At 34.2% G+C, this 20,259-nt stretch overlaps 1 protein-coding gene and 1 non-coding gene across 6 annotated transcripts in view; one reads left to right on the top strand and one right to left on the bottom strand.

Moving 5' to 3' along the window:
- Positions 1–20,259, bottom strand: part of VPS13C (vacuolar protein sorting 13 homolog C) — a 200,150-nt gene that overhangs the window by 105,923 nt on the left and 73,968 nt on the right. For all 5 annotated transcript variants that reach the window (XR_009264099.1, XR_009264100.1, XR_009264101.1 and 2 more), the window contains 12 exons: positions 17,591–17,720; positions 16,502–16,580; positions 15,684–15,823; positions 12,037–12,190; positions 10,108–10,187; positions 8,371–8,430; positions 6,129–6,288; positions 5,270–5,386; positions 4,056–4,159; positions 3,532–3,699; positions 2,742–3,046; positions 580–727 (listed from right to left, as the gene is read on the bottom strand). Coding sequence is in view for 2 of the 5 variants with exons in the window: in XM_058737530.1 (XP_058593513.1) it covers positions 580–727; positions 2,742–3,046; positions 3,532–3,699; positions 4,056–4,159; positions 5,270–5,386; positions 6,129–6,288; positions 8,371–8,430; positions 10,108–10,187; positions 12,037–12,190; positions 15,684–15,823; positions 16,502–16,580; positions 17,591–17,720 (1,645 nt within the window). In the remaining 3 variants the exon portion in view is untranslated. The remainder of the gene's footprint in view (positions 1–579; positions 728–2,741; positions 3,047–3,531; positions 3,700–4,055; positions 4,160–5,269; positions 5,387–6,128; positions 6,289–8,370; positions 8,431–10,107; positions 10,188–12,036; positions 12,191–15,683; positions 15,824–16,501; positions 16,581–17,590; positions 17,721–20,259) is intronic.
- On the top strand, positions 14,817–14,963 carry LOC131518293 (U4 spliceosomal RNA). Its single transcript, XR_009264997.1, has one exon. It is a non-coding gene; the product is annotated as a U4 spliceosomal RNA (small nuclear RNA).

The following is a 20,259-nucleotide window of genomic DNA, read 5'->3' as shown; positions in this document are numbered from 1 at the left end:
TAGAAACAGAGAGCAGATTGGTGGTTCCCAGACGGGAAGGGGGATTAGGGATGTGAAATGGGTGTAAGGGATTAATAAATTCAAACTTGTAGTTATAAGTAAGTCATGGAGATACAATGTACAGTATGGAAAATACAGTCAATAATACTATATTAACTTTGTAAAGTGACAGATGAGAACTATACTTATTGTAGTGACTATTTCTGCAATGTAAATAAATGTTGAATTACTATGTTATATACCCTAAACTAATAATGTATATCATATATATATATATATATATATACACACACACACATATATGGTGTATATATATATGTATATATATATGTATATGCATATATGTATATATGTGTGTGTATAAATATATATATTTTTTGTATACACACACACACACACACACAATAACACTTAACTGAAGATTAAATTCTGCTAAATAATGAACATATTTTTGGACATCTCATTGAAATTGTTCTTACACCAACCACTCAAAAATTTCACGTATCTTATTGATTTATCCTAAGAAAGTCTTCAGAGTCTAAAATTTCAATAACGAGTATTTTTCACTCACACACTTACATTCATTGATTCAAGGTGTCCTTTAATTTCTACAACAGGTACTTTGTGATACCAAGATGCAGCTAGATTCCGGTTTACAAAAAATTCCAAGTTAATTGGGTGTAAGAGCTGAACATCAGGATGGGAGATGCCTGGCTGGATCACTGTCCTAATGAAAAATATAACTGATATAAATGCATAAACACAGGAGGGAAATGCAACATATCATTAAAAAGACACTGAAATCAAAAGTCACTGCTCTCAATAGTGATTTGAACCCATGCTAGTTTTTTCTAATCTCAATCTATAATTCACTTTAGGGAAAGAGTCAAATACATGATATACAATGACCCATTAAGAAAACCTTTTTCTTCAAACATTAGGTCACACATGGATTAAATTTTAAAAAGATATTCATAATGTTGAATACATGGAGTAGTCATCAAATATAGTTGTACAAAGACTAATATATGCATTGGTACAGAGATTAAAGAAAAAAATGGCAAGATGAACAATTAGCATTTTCTGAAGAGTTTGATAAAGCTCTTCTCCAGGATTATTTTCTGGACTTGCCTTGTAATTTTCCTTTTTTATTAAGTTAATTAAATCTCCTTGGATAGGGTAGAAATTATTTTAAAATGTATTATATATAGATTTTCATGGGTCATCTGGTGGGAGCTCTACAGATACATCATTATGTATGCAGTATTCTGCCAAAAATACATAAGTTCAATTAAATCATGAAGAATCACTCAGACAAAACCAAATTAAAAGACTTTCCATGAAACAACTAGATTGTACTCTTCAAAAGTGTCTCATCATGAAACACTAAGAAAGACTAAAGAACTATTCCAGAGCAAGTAAGTACTAGTAATATAGAAATCCCCCTCAGTAGTACAGGATACAATTAAATGCCATCCATACGTGACCCTTGATCGAGGGGAAAAATTACTATAATGGACACTATTGGAACAACTAGTAAGATTTGAATACTGACTCCATATTAGACGTTATTGCTGTATCCGTGTTAAATTTCCAGAATTTGAAAACTGTATTATGTAAAAGGATGTGTGTCCTTGTTCTTAGGGGACACATGCTAAAGCATTTAGAGCAAGGGGTTAAGAGCAAAGTCTATACTCATGGTTCAGCAAAAAATGTTTTAACTTCCCATTATAAAGTCAGTCAGTCCTGGGAATGTAATGTATAGCAAGGTGACTAGTTAAAAATACTGTATTGTATATTTGAAAGTGGTTAAGAAAGTAGATCTTAAAAGTTCTCATCACAAGAAAAAAAAATTTTAAGTATGTGTGGTGACAAATGTTAGACTTATTGTGATGATCATTTCACAATATACACAAATACTGAATCATGTTATATACCTGAAAGCAAGACAATATGTCAATTTTATCTCAACTTAAAAATTAAATTAAAAAGAGGTTTTAGGGGTGCCTGGGTGGCTCAGTCTGCTAAGCGGCAGACTTTGGCTCAAGTCATGATTTCATGGTTCATGGGTTCAAGTCCTGCATCAAGCTCTGTGCTAACAGCTCAGAGCTGTCAGCTTCAGATTCTGTGTCTCCCTCTCTCTCTGCCCCTCCCCCACTTGCACTCTGTCCGTCCATCTCTCTCTCTCTCCCACTCTCTCAAAAATAAACATTAAACAAATTTTTTAAACATGTTTTAAATAATAATATGCAGACATACATAGTTAAAGCAAATGTAAACAACTGGTAAACCCAGGTAAAGGATAATATTGGTATCATCATGGTAATATTTTTGGAATTTTTCTGTAACTGTGGAATTTTTCAAAATAAAAAGTTGATTAATAATTAAAGTATTCTGGGGGCGCCTGGGTGGCTCAGTCAACTGAGCTTCCAACTTCAGCTCAGGTCATGATCTCTCAGTTTGTGGGTTCAAGCCCCACGTCAGGCTCTTTGCTGACGCTCGGAACCTGGAGCCTGCTTCGGATTCTGTGTCTCCCCTTCTCTCTGCCCCTCACCCACTTGCACTCTGTCTCTCTCTCACTCTCTCAAAAATAAATAAATATTAAAAACCTTTTTAAAAAGTAAATAAAAGTAAAGTATTCTGTGCAACCGAAGCATGTTGGGTATGAATTTCAATGGCCACAAAATTCATGGAAAACATTAAATAACTCTTCAATCCATAATTATTCAAAGAGAGTATACCTAGAAAGCTTAAGCTCTGTTAGCTGCACATCCATTCTATCAATTACTGGAGGGTTTAAATAGTCTTCCCCAGACACCAGACTAAACTGGTTTTGAACTCTGATGAGCCCAAGATCTACCACCACTGCATTAGTGGAAATAGAAGACTGTGGGATGACTATAACTGGTGCTTTCAGATCAATATTGAGAGAAACACGAAAACTCCTCTGGGCAAGATCTTTCACACTTCTGGCAGCCTTTTCTGCAGCCTGAACAGTGGCAGCACTCAGAGCCTCTTTGGCTGTCTGGAAATTGTTGAGGAAGTTCTGTGGACACCAAGTATAAAAGGAGAAAAACAGAGGACAAGCACATCATTAATAACACCATCTTCTTTATTTCTGTGCTATTTATTTCCTATACATTTCTCAATTGAGTCTCATTTATCTAGAATTAGGAAAAAAATCACTGATCATCCATCCATATTTATGAGCTACCTGATAAGGGCTAATGTTATATGACTGAAGAACAGAGTGGGGCGGGGGCGGAGGATATTTTTAGTATTTTTTTACTTGAAAATTTGGTTTCAAGTAAAATTCATGTTCTAGCAAAAATAATTCCAGTTCTAGACAAATTAAATGACTCAGATTTCAACTATTAAAGAGAGGTTTTAACCTCTATCTTAATATATAAATACCATCTATAATCAAAACAATGTACATCCTAAAATCCAAAATTTATAAGATCTGAAATCAAAACTATCAGACTTAAGTATTTCTAAGTTGAAAATCAACATATAAATAGTGACTTTTACCAGAAATGACATGAGGAATTTATGAAGATAAACAATCTGAATACAGCCAACATTCAGTGATACCACACCATCCACTTTGGACATGTCAGTATAGGAATCTCCCTCAGTGGCATCAGGATACAAATCCAAGTTAAAATGAAAAACTTCATTTCCCATTATTGACACAGCCTGAAAAGCAGAGATTAGAATGTATTCTGTTCAAGAGGGTAATGACAAAGTCTCATTTAAAAAAGGGCTTATATTTGGAGGGTATTTGTTGGGATGAGCACTGGGTATTATATGTAAGTGACAAATGACTGGATTCTACTCCTAAACCCAAGACTACACTGTATGTTAACTCGGTTGAGACTAAAAATAAATAAATAAACAAACAAACAAACAAAAGGGCTTATATTTATAATCATTAGAGAAACAAACATTTGTGTATCAAAATATATTTCATTAATATTTCTTAAAATATATTTAAAAATAAAATCTCATACTCAATTATCAAAACATACTAGCTATCTATTTACTACACCTACTTTTTTATGAACTGTCTTAGGATCAACATCTGTGACAATAATATTTTCCAGTCTGGCAAACAGTGACTGTTTTCTTGACTGAAGACAAAGAGAAGAATCAAGGCCTGGAAAAAAAAATTATATTATTATAATTTCTAAAGACCTACCATAAGAAGACCTCAAGATGTTTCTTTTTATTGCATAATTTCATTTTGGGGTGATTTTTAAAAACTTAACATTTATTTATTATTGAGAGACAGAGAGAGACAGAGCATAAGCATGCTAGGGGCAGAGAGGTGGGGGAGACACAGAATCTGAAGCAGGCTCCAGGCTCTGAGCTGTCAGCACAGAGCCTGACGCGGGGCTCAAACTCACGAACTGTGAGATCATGACCTGAGCCGAAGTCGGTCGCTTAACCGACTGAGACACCCAGGCGCCCCTGGGGTGATTTTTTTTTTTAATTAACTATGCTTGAACTCCCAAGTGATAAATTAGTTAGTTGCAATGTTATATATTTTCAGTGTTATAAACAATGAAACCAATACATTCATTATAAATCAATTATCTGAATTTTCAACCTTCTGAAAAAAACTACACCTAGAGCAAACAGATTATCTTGGGATTTTAGGAAATCTTTTATATCTTATATCCAGTCATTCATATGGAAGCTATAAGTTTCATGAATCAAATGTAGACTAAAGGTAATTGTCAGCTTGGAAAGGCCAAAGAAAAAAACTAATTTTTTTCATTTTTAAGTTATTCAAGAATTTCATTAAACATTCTTTACCGTTATCAGATCATAGTGAGCTGGTAAAAACAGAGTCTTATCAATTTCAGCAGCTTTTGCCTAAAAGAACATAATGGACTCATAGATAGGCTTTCTCTTCATCATAAGGTTCTTTTGCATTTGTACCAAGATAAAGCATATTCATAGACCTTGACCTGAAAATTGGACCCACATCCCAGCCCATTGATAGCATCTCTACATGGACATTAGGATCCCTTTTCACCTCTAAGACAACTCCGAGAGATTCAAAACACCAGTATTGTCATTCAATTTGATGGTCAGATTCTAACCAAGATCTACATCCCAAAGAGCTAAGAAAATATACAATTCAATTATGTCATAAAAAAATTATCCAGTTTTCACAGCTCAGAGCCCTCCATTTGTATACTCTTTACCATTAAAAAAAGCTTCTCTTTTAAAAAATTCTTAATAGTATGTGAACTTTTACCTTGAATCTTGATTTCAGCAATATTGTTCTTCTCATCACAAACAATGACACAGAAAGCATTCAACTTGGCAAATAGTCTGAAGTCAATAATGTCCCTGTCTTTAGAAGATACAATCACTAAAAACAAAACAAAGCATTCTATCACATGGAATTCGAGTAATTCAAACTCTATTAAGGTTTCTTGCTTGTATTAAGTGAACCATATTTCTGTTTTAAAAAATTATAAAATTCTCAAGCTCTTAAAGATTTCAAATACTCTTTTTGCTTTACATCTTCTGTACAGTTTGTATTTCTCATACTGAGATGTTACTTTCATAATGTACAAGCAAAAAAAAACATAAAATAAATAAGGACACTGAAACTGAGAGAAATTAAATAATGTGCCTATGGTCATATAATTTAAGTAGCAGAGGCAGGATTTTGAACTGAGTTGTTTCTGATTTAAAATCTGGGCTCTTAACCAACTACATGCTATCCCTGTACTGTTATCCCCAAGACTCTGGGTCTTACTACCTTATTTGTAAAATGGGAAGGGAAGACTAACCCTTTGTGGAGCTCATTCAGGAGCCACTGAGAAGGGAGGAAAAGTTCAATGTAAATACAGGTCTTCTTCCCTATTATCTACCTACAGCATTCACCACTACCACCAAAATAAGAAGAAAAACAGGTATTTTTTTAAAAGCATCAGTATTAGTTACATTTGCCTTACACAGCAGTTACTCACATATGATTTTGTTTGAAGAAAAGCACAGAAGTGGGGAAAATGGCATGCAAATGACCGAACTTGATGATCTCTACGATTCCCATTTACCTCTAGAATTCTAATATGCTTGTTGACAACAATAAGTGTTTTTCATACCTTTCTGCACACCTGAATTTTTTTGTTGCTTTTCAGCTGAAATTTGTACTTCTTTGGTATCACTTCTTTGGTCATCTGATGGGATAATGGTTGTCAGGTAATTAATAGAAGACAGAAGAGCTTGTGTTTGCAGCAACAGATTTAAAGATGAAAAAGCCACCTAGAAATTTTTTAAAAAGAAAGTTAGTTTTCCAGGCCAATTATAACCTTAATTTCCATGATGGAACTGAAAGGCTTCTAGCTAGATTTACATCACTGATTCCATAGCTTAGAAGGAACAGAGAGGAGATAAAGATTCACGACTCAGACTCCTTAAAGAGGAAATATATGGACAGTAAATTATACTCACACACATTGTGAGTTCCCATGAGTAACGTAATTATTCTGTTTCCCAAATATAATTAACAAGAAACCCATAATCTGCTTGTCATGGCCATCTTGATACTCATCACGTATAGGACTTTTGGATCTTCAACGGACTTTTTATTTTGATTACATAAAACTTTAAAGTTAGATCATGAAACTCCAAAATCACCATGTGTTAATACTATGTCGAGAAATGATTTCAAATGTGAAATTCAGAGATTTAAAAGTACAATTATTAAGTAAGTTCTCAGTTACTAAATTATCTTCCAAAACCACAATGCTCCTATCATTTAAATATATATATATATGAATGTGTATAAATGTCTATGTGTATATGTGTATGTGTATAAATGTGTATGTGTGTGTATATACGAATGTACATAAAACTTTTGGGAAAAAAAGGGTTACATTTTTTAAAACAATGAATCCAGAAAGCTAAGATACCAACAAAAATTGCTTCAGTAATAATGTGGTTTTCTAACAGCAAATTAAAATTCTTTAAAAATCTTTGCTTATATAAAAGAATTTCCTTTTATTGCCTCAAAGCACTAAGTGGATATAAAAATTATAAAAAGGAAGGCTCAAGAGGGTACAAAAATGCTGATTCGAAGGGGCACATGCACCCCAATGTTTACAGCAGCACTATCAACAATTGTCAAATTATGGAAAGAATCCAATGTCCATCAACTGATGAATGGATAAAGAAGATGTGGTACACATACACAATGGAATACTACTCAGTGATGAAAAAAGAATGAAATCTTGCCATGTGCAACAACATGGATATAAACAGAGGGTATTATACTAAGCAAAATAAGTCAGAGAAAGATATATGATTTTACTCATGTGGAATTTGATAAAGACAACAGATGAACATAGGGGAAGGGTAGGAAAAGTAAGATAAAAACACAGAGGGAGGTAAGCCATAGAGACTCTTAAATACAGAGAATTAACTGAGGATTGTTGAGGGGAAGCAGGTAGGGGATAGGTTAAATGGGTGATGGGTATCAAGAAGGGCACTTGTTGGGAGGAGGACTGGGTGTCATATGCAAGAGATGAATTACTAGGGTTCTAGTCCTAAAGCCATGACAACACTGTACGTTAACTTGAATTTAAATTAAAAGTAAATAAATAGATAATTTTTAAAAAGGAAGGTTCACAATATTCCACAAATTCTCCCAACTCTCAAAAGTGTAACTTCAAATTCCTATCTCTGATTTTCTTTTTAAAATAATCCACAATTGGGGTGCCTGGGTGGCTCAGTCGGTTGAGCGTCCAACTTGGGCTCAGGTCATGATCTCACAGTTCGTGAGTTCGAGCCCCGCGTCGGGCTCTGTGCTGACAGCTCAGAGCCTGGAGCCTGCTTCACATTCTGTGTCTCCCTCTCTCTCTGCCCCTTCCCTGCTCATGCTGTGTCTCTCTCTATCTCAAAAATAAATAAACATTAAAAAAAAATTTTTTTTAAATAATCCACAACTACATCGTCTCCTCTTCCTCCATGTGACTACCTTAGTATGGCTTCAGATGTACTCAACACCTTCTTGTATTTCCCATACTTTCTCAGGTTTGCATTAAACAACAGTATCTAGTTTAATTTGTTGAAAACCTTGTTGGTTCTTTATAAATCAAAGTTCCACTGTCTATCGCATTCCCTGTTTTTAGAAATAATTAGGATGTGCTACAGGAAGTCAAAACACCAGCTCTATTATAATTAATGACAAACACAGAACATGGTAGGTATCTAGGAGATTTATAACTTTTACTGACTCTTATTTCATCAAATTACCGACCCAGTCATTATTCCTCAAAGGATACTGAAGCCTTCCACAATAAGTTGTTTTCAAATAAGATATACCCTTTTAATAAAATTTCTTACCTTAAGTGTTTGTTCAGTTTTTTCAAACGTAGTTTGAAAACTAGGTCCATTCTTATCAGCCTAAAAAAAAGAATAGAAGTTCTGAAAAAAGATTTAAGACCAAAGTAAATAACTTATTTATGATCTCTAGTTTATTTTTTACATTTATTCAGAACTATAATTTTGTATATATTTAATTTTACTGTCATTGTTTTAAAGTGACATCCAAGTTATTTATTATAATCATGCAATTTTGTTCTCCTCTTCAAATATGAGAAACATGGCAACATGTACTTCTAGGAAACTACAACTAGAGACCAGAATTATAAACTCTGAAAGCTGTAAGGTTTAAAGGTCATCTAGTCCATCCATCACTTAATCTATCCCTTTATATCTTTGGAAGACTATTTTAGGTTATCTCCACTGAAAGAAACCTCATTTTCTTAGAAATTTAATCTTCAGAGGGGCGCCTGGGTGGCGCAGTCGGTTAAGCGGCCGACTTCAGCCAGGTCACGATCTCGCGGTCTGTGAGTTCGAGCCCCGCGTCGGGCTCTGTGCTGACAGCTCGGAGCCTGGAGCCTGTTTCCAAATCTGTGTCTCCCTTTCTCTCTGCCCCTCCCCCGTTCATGCTCTGTGTCTCTCTGTCCCAAAAATAAATAAAAAACGTTGAAAAAAAAAATTTAAAAAAAAAAAAAAGAAATTTAATCTTCAGAGAACTTGTGATTTAATTAGGCCTTGGTACTGAGTCAAAATTCTACCTCCCAACACAATTATCTATTGGTTCAAGTTCTGTCTCTTGGGCACATCCATAGGAAATTCAGTTTTTCATCTTGTGAGAAGACTTCTGCCTAGACTAGCTTCTCTGCCTCCCTGATGCCACAAAGTCTTATGTTCTTTATGAGAGAATCAATCACATTATATTTTAATTGTTATCTAACTTGTCTGTCTGCCTGCTAGTCCATAAGTTCCTTGAAAACAGGGCATGTTTTTCATCTCTGTATCCCAAGTGCCTAACAGAACCTGACAAAGGCATTCAATAAATGCTTGTTAAATGATTAAACAAATCAACTAATCTTGAATAAAGCTAAATACTCTTTACTTCCTTCAGCATTTCTCATACGATATCTTTTTGAATCCCTTCCTAATCCTGGTAGTTTTCTTCTGAACCCAATCAAATTTGACTCTATCCCTTGTGATATAGGATACTCAGCCAAATGTCACCTACATTTACAATGAACTTAGGTAGGTAAATATGCCCCAAGAGGTACAAGTTCATGCTACTTCATCCCAAGCTTCCATCTTTGGGGATAGGGAGTCTGGTGTCTTTTTCTTTTTTAAAAAAAATTTTTTTTAAGTTTATTAATTTTTGCAGAGAGAGAGAGACAGAGCATGGGCAGGGGAAGGGGCAGAGAGAGAGGGAGACACAGAATCAGAAGCAGGCTCCAGGCTCTGAGCTGTCAGCACAGAGCCCAAGGCAGGGCTCAAACCCACAAACTGTGAGATCATGACCTGAGCTGAAGTTGGATGCTTAACTGACTGAGCCACCCAGGCACCCCGAGTTGGGTGTCTTTTTACTGGTCCTATTCTTCTAGTTAAGTAAAAGAGAAAGTGTATAAATGAAAAGAGGAAAAATGGATATTCTTATGATTAAAATCTATGACACACATCTAGAGAATTTAGTAATCTGCTGTCATCTTTTTCCTTCCAGAGGACAATTTAGAGTATACAATAAATATGTAAACATTCTAGGGCCCTTACCTTAATATATTCTACTTTTAAGAGATCTAATCCAGGTTTATCAGAAGAGCTAATCAAGTGAAGGGGCTTCTTTTTGGATCCTAGATTAAAGAAAAAGAAGAAAAGTGTTTCAAATAAATTGTTCTTTTTAAGACTGGAATTTTATTTATTTATTTACTTACTTATTTATTCATTTATTCATTTATTTAGTGCACTCCCCCACATGAGCACAAGTGGGGGAGGCACAGAAAGAGGGAGAGAGAGAATCCCTAATAAGTACCGTGCTGTCAGCACAGAGCCCAACTTGGAGCTCAATCTCACAAACCGTTAAATCATGACCTAAGCCCAAATCAAAAGTCAGACACTTAACCAAGTGAGCCAGCCAGGCACCCCTAAGCTTGGAATTTTCTAGATCATTTTCTTAAAAAATATATATTACTTAAGCTTTAAAAGCCTACCTGCACATATTTTTATGATTATTTAATATTAATATCACTGGTGTATAAATAGACCAATCCAAATACTTATCTTACCTTTAGCATCCAACCTACTTAAAAACATGCATATTTATTTTTATTTGATTTTACATCTATATTCAAAAATAATAAATATTTCTCTAGATATTTTTGAGGACATATGTGCATTTGTATGGCAGTAGAATGCTTACAAATTAAGAAATGAATTCTAGTTCATCTCAACTCTTACCAAAAGCTATTTAACTTCAGCTTTCTCAACTATATTGTAAGAATGAACTATAAAAATATGTAATATCCTATTGAGCTATAAAATTCAAAGAGCAAATATTTCATTCATATTAAAGAAACAAATAATTTTTCTCTGTTTATGGTAAGAGAGAAGGCTTATTTTACATAGAAAATTAAAGTACGTTGTAAGGGAGGGGAATTGCCAAATTTCTTTTAATTAAAAAACTACAGATATACTACCAGATGTCCTTTATATCCTGAGGTAGATATACCAAGGAAGTGTGTCAAAAAGCTGTGGAAGGAGAAGTGACTTATGCACCATTTTATCCATCTTTTATTATTTTCAGTTCTATAAGTCCTGCTCCTTCTAAATAATCTTAGAATTTTCCCTTCACCTTAAAGGTCATAACCTTCCCTGAAGGAAAAAAATAGCCTAGCAAATTTTTTACATTCTCCCCCTCAAGAAAGTAAATTCCATCTTAACACCATGTTTACAGAACATTACTAACATACAAAACATTTTTCCTCTAAACCGAGGTGTGTTTTAATTTCATCTATTAAAAAATAACAAAAATAGGACTTTATATTTGGCTAAAATACTAGTCAAATATAAAATGTAGATTCACCCAATCATTCCTCAAATATTACTGAGCACATAAACTGTACACTGAAGTAAACAAACGATAAGAGCTTCTAAAAGAATGAATTTTATGCCCCATTCTAATTTTTATAACCTACTGAGCTTCTGATATGTAAACACTATTCAATACAAAGAACAACAACTTAAAGTTATAAGATCAGAGATAAATTCTAGGTTTTGCCATTCATAAGATGCATGGTCTTGAATAAGCCACTTAATCCCTTTATTTAAACTTTCTTTGTAAAATGGGAAGAATATTCCTTATACAATGGAGATTTATATGGACTCTCTGAGGCAGTAGTAGATCACAGAAGTTAAGAATACAGACCCTAGGGCCAGACTTCCAGGGTTTAAACATGGTTCAGCGACTAACCAGCAGTGTGACCTTGGTTAAATTATATAACCGATTTACAGCTTAGTTTCCTTTTATGTAAATTGGAGATAACATTGTTATGAGAATTAAATGAGTTATTATTTGTAAAATCCTTAGAACAGTGCTAGCTATTATTTATTTAAAAATATTGTTATATACACAAAAGTGTCTCAAATACTCAAAGTGAGACTATATTTACTATTAACCATTATTTCTATTTGTGTGGCTGTTACCTTGAATTTCATGGTAATCCAAGCTGATTTTCTTTAAATAAGATACCACAGTTACATCAAAAGTTCTCAATGTAGCCTCTGTTCCCAAATGAGTAACATTAAATACTAGAATTGTATCTTCTTCTTTCTGTTGTTTAGTAAATTCCAAAACAACCTAAAAGAATCAAGACACCCATTAAAAGCATGATAAATATTCTGAATCATGTTTAAAAAACAAAATTTTTCTTCATACATTTTATCATGAGAACAATAGCTCATACTTCTCTAATACCATAAAATTGTTTACTATGATTGGAAATTATACCTTAAATTCTATTATTCAGAATAAAACTACATCTATATAAAAATCATGATAAAATTTTACATCAATTATTGATTTACTTTTTAAATTTCCTTTTTTTAAACAGGAATATATGCATTCTTACTTAATATGATTTTCTTAAACCTCTATCTCAAAACAAAAATCATGTTTGTTGATTTAAAAAAAAAAAGGCATTTCCATTAAAGTAAAAAGTAGGACAGTCTAGCTATTTACTACTACAGTACTGTTTAAATTTATTCTGGATATAACAGCCAGTATATTTAGCCAATCAAAACCAAAACACATATGTGACAATTTTTAAAACATAACAGTACTTTGGTACTCCATCAAGAGATGGAGAGCTTTGTCCACTATCTTTGCATTTCAATCAACAGACTACAGAAGCCACACTTTAATGACTGCCAATGATAAAAAAAAAAAAAAAATGCCCATAAATGTTTCACCTGGGAATGCACACTGAGGGGAAGCTAATTGGCATGTAAAAAGTTCAACTACCCTGAAACTGCCATGCTCAGGAGGCTATGAGTTGGTATTTCAGTCAACAGTCCCACCTGAGCTCCCAGCCACCAGCCAGTGGCAAGAGCCAGCCTCATGAGTGAGGCACTTCTGAGACCCTCTGAGACTTCAGGTCACTGTAGCTCCAAAAAATATGACTGCACCACATGAAAAACTATACACAAAAATTACCAATCTGGGCCCTTCCACAATTCCTAACCCATAATACTCTGAGCAAAATTAAACAGTTGTTTTGAACTACTATGTTTTAGGATACCCTGTTAGGCAGAAATAATAACAGAACAACATAAATGATGAATAAAAGCAAAAATTAATATTATTGGCAGTGGTATCATTACACATTTAAGAAAAAACAGGGGTGTCAACTAAAGAGTAGAAACAATAAGAGACTATAGTAAGATACTCAGGGCAGAGTTGATACACAAAAGTAAATTTCAAATAAATAAATGATTTAAATGAAAGCAATAAAAACATAAAATAATATATTAAATTGTGGGTAAATATTTTTGTTAATAGAATTTTCTAAACATACACTAATACTAAGATATAAAGAAAAAATTTAATATATTTCAGTACAGCAACATTTAAAACTTCAGAATGACAAAAATATCAACTTGAGAAAAATATTTCTAACAGCATTATTTTTTCTTAGATGATGCTGATTGTTGATAATTTCAGTTCATTCATTCAATATTCAACAAAATACTTATTGCGCATCATCTACCATGTATGAGGCCGTCCCAGCAACTAGGGACATAGAACTGACCAGAACACACAAGGTTCTTGTCCCGATGGAGCTTATATCCTAGGAAGAGTGGGGAAAAGTCAGGGCTGCTATCTCGTAGTGGGTGATCAGACCTTCCCAATAAGATAGCACTTGAGCAAATATCTAATGGAAATAAAGAATCAAGTCATATAGAAAAACAGTGTTCCAGGCAGAAAGAAACCCCAGCAAGCACAAAGAATGTGCTCTGGTATACATAAGGAAGAACAAAAGCCAAGTGTAAGTTCCATAAGGCAAGAACTTTGCGTTCGCTGCTGTAACTGCAGTATGTTAAACAATGCACTTCCTGATGGCACTTGATGAATACTTATTGAAGGGATGAATGAAATATGGCTGGAGCAGAGTAAGCAAGGCAGAAGAGAACTGAAAATGAATCTAAAGTCACATGGGGTGACCTATATGCTATATAGCAAGGTGTTGTAGGCCATGGGAATGACTTAGCCCTTTAATCAATAGAGAAGCCAGGGGACAGTTGTGAGCAAAGACATGACATCATCTTTCACTTTTTTTAATGTTTACTTATTTTTGAGAAAGAGAGAATGAGCAGGGGAGGGGCAGAGAGAGAGGGAGACAGAGCCCCAAGGCGGGCTCAAACCCATGAGTCGTGAGCCAAAGTTGGTTGCTTAACTGACTGAGCCACCCAGGCATCCCTGATCTTTCACTTTAAAAAGATCACTCTGGAGGCACTCTGGGTGGCTCAGTGGGTTGAGCTTCTGACTCCTGATTTCAGCTAAGGTCATGATCTCAGGGACATGGAAACAAGCTCCACATCTGGCTCCGCACTTGGAGACTGCTTGAGATTCTCTCTCTCTCTCGCTCTCGCTCTCTCACTCTCTCTCCTTCTGCCCCTCTTCCCTGCCTGCACTCTCTCTCTAAAATAAAAATAAATAAAAATTAAAAAATAAAAGGATCACTCTGGTTATCGTGTGGAGAACAGAGTACCTTACAGAAGCAGAGAAAGAATTATGAGGCTACTGCACTAGTCCAGGGAATATGGTGACTTGGACAGTGCAGTAGCAATAGAAGAGAAGACCAATCATTTGAATGTATTCTCAAGTTAGAGTCAAGGGATTTTTGGTATTTTAAATGGGTATATGAAAAAAAGGGAGCAAAGAAGGCTAAAGATAAATGACATATATTTCTTTTAAACAAATACCAAGCTTTGCGCAGTGGCAGTATCGTAGCCAATGAGGTTTATCCGAGGCGCGATTATTGCTAATTGAAAACTTTAACAAATACCAGTAATACTTAGAGGGATTTATATACACAATTAAAATCTGGTATTTCTGACTTTATATTTTAGGACATCACCTCACATTGGGATAAAAAGCAGTCAATAAGAAACATCTTTTTATACCTCTGTGTTTTATTATTAAAGAAATGCATATTTACTATTAAGTATATTTAGAATATAGGGAAAAGCAAACAGGCAAAAATAAGAAATTATAATTCCTCCACACAGAGATGAACACTATCAAGTATGATCAAAGAAAAAAATTATGTGTATGTATAATTTCTAAATAGAATCATAATGTCCTCAGTATTTTAATCTATTTTTGTTCCAAAATAATGATATTTTGTGAACATCTTTCCATGTCAATGTTTTATTACATGACTTTTAATGGCTGTAAAGACATGCTAAAAATCTAGGTTGTTTACACTTTTTCAAATTATAAACATCACAATGAGCAATATTATTTAGCCTAAAAGTAAAAAAACATTAATGTAAACATGTCATAGAAATTTCCTATGGAAAAGAAAATCCCACTTAGGAATCTTTGAGCTTTTCCAGAATAGATTAAATATGGTATAGATCATTCTCATAACACTATTTACAAAATAACATTTCATTTTCCTGGAACCATGCATGTGCGTGTGTGTGTCTGTGTGTGTGTGTGTGTTGGGAAGGAGGGAAGACAGAGTACCAAAATTTTAATATATTTTATGTTCAGATCTAGCATGAAATACTTTAAGGATAGTGATAATAGCAATATATTTATTAATGGATGAAACAAATATACATACCTCTTTAATTTCAAACTTCAGTAAAAGATTAATGAGTTCCTCATTTGGGGCTTCTGCAGCTTTTTTTAGTTCTGAACCTCTCAAACTTTTACCAGTCTGTGTCTCTCCATCTTCAGCATCAAAATATTCATCATCAGACTCTAAAGAAGACATTCACTTGACTTGAGAGAATGTCCACATAAAACTGCATAAAACACTCAAACTTAAATCTCTCAAAGGTAAAACTCATTTATGAGATATAATCTTCATATTCAGAATCAGAATATATGTCCAATCTTATTTCTAAGTCCCACAAAGTGACTCAACCTGATATATGATAATCATACATAAAGACCAAACCACCCTACTATGTTTTTCTTCAAAAGCTCTGTTTTTCACTTTAGTTCACTCATTCAATATTCAATAAATAATCACTGGGCATCACCCATCATATATCAGTCTGTATCAGCCACCAAGGGCACCAAGGTAAAGAGGGCAGACATGATCCTTGTCCTCATGACACTTATACTCTACTTCAAAATTAAACAAGATCAGTTAGGCTAGTGCTAGGAAAAAAGATCAGGTAGAAATTGGGGCCAAAAAAAAAAAAAAATCTTATATAGAATCTTAAGCACTATCACAAAAATCCTATCATTCAAATGAAGAAACTTGGGCTTAAAAAAAGGTGACTCAAAATGACACTGTTGGTTAGTAGCACAGCCAGAACTAAAACTAGTGAATTGTTGTAACACTTTCTAAATTCCTTTGTTTTCTGAAAATTTTATCTCTATATACAAATGTATAGGTTTGGTTTAATAAAAAACATTTACTTTCCTTACCTGATTCTACTCCATCCAGCAAGAGTGAAGTACTAAGTAGGTCTTTTGTCCTATCTGAAATAACAGGAATTGAGGATACCTGTCAAATACAAAACATTTTTTAAATTTTTTTTCAATATTTGTTTATTTTTGAGAAACAGAGAGAGAGCAAGCACAAGCAGGGGAGGGGCAGACAGAGAGGGGGAGAGAGAAACTGAAGCGGGCTCTGCGCTGACAGCAGTGAGTCCAACGTGGGGCTCAAACTCAACAGTGAGATTATGACCTGAGCCAAAGTCAGATGCTTAACTGACTAAGTCACCCAGGTACCCCAAAAAAGTTTAACATACTGATTTAACAGGATCAAATGTACATAAATGAGAAAAATACTGAAAAATTATAGAGCAGAGAGAGAGAGATGGAAAGACACATACACACATAAGACACAAATCTTCCAACAAAGCACATTATGCAATCAACTAGCTAGTGTTTACTAATTATTAAGACTACTACCTGTATTTACAAGGGCAGACTATTTACTACTCTAGTAGATAAGTCTATCATAGTGTGTCATTTGCTATGACAATATTAACGGTTCATCTATATTACAGATTCCTAGAGAATGATAACATTAGTTGGCTAAAATTTCATTTCAAAGTGGAAATCTAACATATATTTTATATTGTAAATGTCAATTCCAAATAAAGTTATCTAGAATTTTTAAGTTTAATGGGTAATAAAATTATATACAAATTATATTTTGCAACATTTTAAAGAAGATTTATTTATCTATCTATCGATTTATTTATTTATTTTTGAGAGAGCGTGTGTGAGCAGGGGAGGGACACAGAAAGACAATCTTAAGTAGGCTCCATGCCCAGCACAGACTTTTTATCACCACTCTAAACTGCAGTGAAAATAGGTTTCAACTTTTATCTATTCAATGCCATATGCACTCTTGAACAGAATCGACAACATTAAACTTTAGGAGTGTATCAAATAAATGAAACCGGTCCTAAAAAATATTCAAAAACAAATTAGCACAAAGAAAGATGGAAAAACTCACCATATACACAAATGTAAAGATTCACCATTTTTATTATATCCAGTTACCTGTCTCTCTGGAGACTGTTCAGAGGATTTCTGTGGCAAGGGTATACTGTCAATCAAACACAGTACATCTTTCATCTTCTGGTCAGAAATTCTCACATGCATCAAAGGAAGTCCCCCGGATACTTTCAATCTAAAAATACAATTCAACTGTAAGGTTTTAAGGTCCAGCTTCTTTCTATTATGGAGTGGAGAATGGATTGGAGAAGAGACTACACTGTGGAGTCAAAATGACTTTGCACATGTTGTAATCTAATCAATGCCTCATTTAGTCAACACTGTCAGAGAATGAGAAATTCTGTATAAACCAGGTTTTCAGATAATTTCAATATATCCGTCTTAAGCAGCCAAACATTTTCATGGTAACTAATTTTTATGAACATATTTTCAAACACAATTATCTAATTTTTAAAACCACTATACATACTCTACTTCCTGGCATCAAAGATTTTGCATTACATAAATCTAAGAGTATCTACTCCATCGCTCCCTATTGCCCTGCCTTGCTTTACTTCCTTTTCTAGTACTTGTCAGCCCTAACATATCATATATATACTTGCTTATTTTATGTCTGATTAAAATAAAAGCACCCTGAGGACATCTGTTTTACTCACTGGTGAATCACTGCTGTGCTTTCATTAGTTGCCTACTTTTCGGCACCTGCTTCTACACTGCTTCCTTACTCAGCATAAAGGCCTAGGTTTATTTGTCTAATAGCTTTGTGGCAGCTGTTTGCTGCTCAGGAAGTTCTTTTTGGTTACTGTTTATCTTTGACTTGCTAACTAAGCTGTGAACAGCTCAAGTGGACAGATGCCTAACCACTATATGAAGAATGATTTTCTGTATAATGCACAAGCCACTAATGTTCAAAAGAAGCCAGTTGGCTGTTGCTATCTCAAAATGCTGAACTTTCTGCAAAAGTACTCTGTAAGCTGAAAGCATCATAAATATGTAAGATGCTTCTTTATCATTTGTGAAACAGTACATAAAACTAAAAGTATCTCAAATAGAGGGACTGGATTACCTTCTCACCTAGAATAACTACAAAGTTAGACAAAGTAAATGAAGCAATGGTTTAAAAGGCACTGGAAATCAGTCAACAAAAGAAAGATGAAAGATGAAAAACAAATGAGGGAAGACCTAGGAATACTCCAGCTTAGTCACTTAAGAGTTTCAAAATGTAAAGGGTCCAGTAAAAGTGTTTCAAGAGAAATTTGTAACATTAAATGCCTATATTAGAAAAGAAGAAAGGTTTTAAATCAATGTTTTCCATTTCCACCTTAAATAATAAGAGAAGTAGGAGCACTTGGGTGGCTCAGTTGGTTAAGCATTGACTTCAGCTCAGGTTATGATCTCGCGGTTCATGAATTTGAGTCCCGCATCGGGCTCTGTGCTGACAGCTCAAAGGCTGGAACCTGCTTCAGATTCTGTCTCCCTCTCTCTCTGCCCCTCCCCTGCTCACACGCTTGTGTCTCCCTCTCTCAAAAATAAATAAACATTAAAAAAAATTAAAAAAAAAAAAAAAGAATGAGGAAAGTAAAGTAAATGAAACCCAAAGGAAGCAGAAGGGAAAAAAGCAATAATAAACACAAGAATGGAAATCAGTGGGAAAAAACAAACAAACAAAAACAAAAACAAAAACCAGAAGGACAATAGAGAAAATAATCGATGCCAAAAGCTGATTCTTTCAGATGATCAACAAAACTTATAAACTAATCAGGAAAAAAGAGAAAAGGTACAAACCACTAACACCAGGAGGGAGAGAGATAGTATCACTACAAATTCTACATGTATTAAAAAGGCAACACAAAAATATTATGAACAATCCTGTGACAATACACTCAAAAACTAAGATGGACAAATTCCTTCCCTGAAAGACAAACTACCCAAGATCACTCCATCTATGAGATAAACTGAATTTGTAGTCAAAAACCCTCACCCCCATAAGAAAACGCAGGCCCAGATAGCTTCACTAGTGAATTCTACGAAAGAAAGAAGAAATAATTCTATGCAACTTCCTCCAACAAACTCACTTCATAAGGCCAACAATACCCTGATACTTTGATTCCAAAATAATAAAAGCACAACCATCCCTCATAAATAGAGATGTATAACTTCATAACAAAATTTTAGCAAAACACATCCAACAGTATTTTAAAAGAATAATGTATCACTACCAAATGAGGTTTATCTAGTAATGCATGGTTGGTTTAACTTCCACCTGATAAAAAGTATCAACGAACTAACGATACACACAACATGAACGAATTTCAAATTAATTATGCTGAATGAAACCAGCCACACACAAAAAAACTGAAACTGTATGACTGTATTTGTAGAAAATTCCAGAAAATTCTAACAAATCTATAGTGTTAGAAAGAAAATCAATGTTATCTGAGGATTGAAGGGAGAGGAGTTAGCAGGTAAGGATGGGAGGGAGGTAAAACAGCTGACCCTTGAACAACTTGGGTTTGAACTCTGTGGTCCACTTATACGCAGATTTTTTTTTCAAAATTACAGTATATTACCGTAACTGTATTTTCTCTCCCTTATGATTTTCTTCATAACATTTTCTTTTCTCCAGCTTACTTTTTGGTAAAAACAGAGTACAGTATATAATACATATGCAAAATATGTGTTAATCAACTGTTCATATTATTGGTAAGGCTTCT

The sequence above is a fragment of the Neofelis nebulosa genome, chromosome 7, assembly GCF_028018385.1.
Source record: "Neofelis nebulosa isolate mNeoNeb1 chromosome 7, mNeoNeb1.pri, whole genome shotgun sequence".
Classification (NCBI taxonomy): Eukaryota; Metazoa; Chordata; class Mammalia; order Carnivora; family Felidae; genus Neofelis; species Neofelis nebulosa.
Note: the sequence above shows the minus strand (reverse complement) of the source record. Positions and strands in the feature narration are given on the sequence as shown.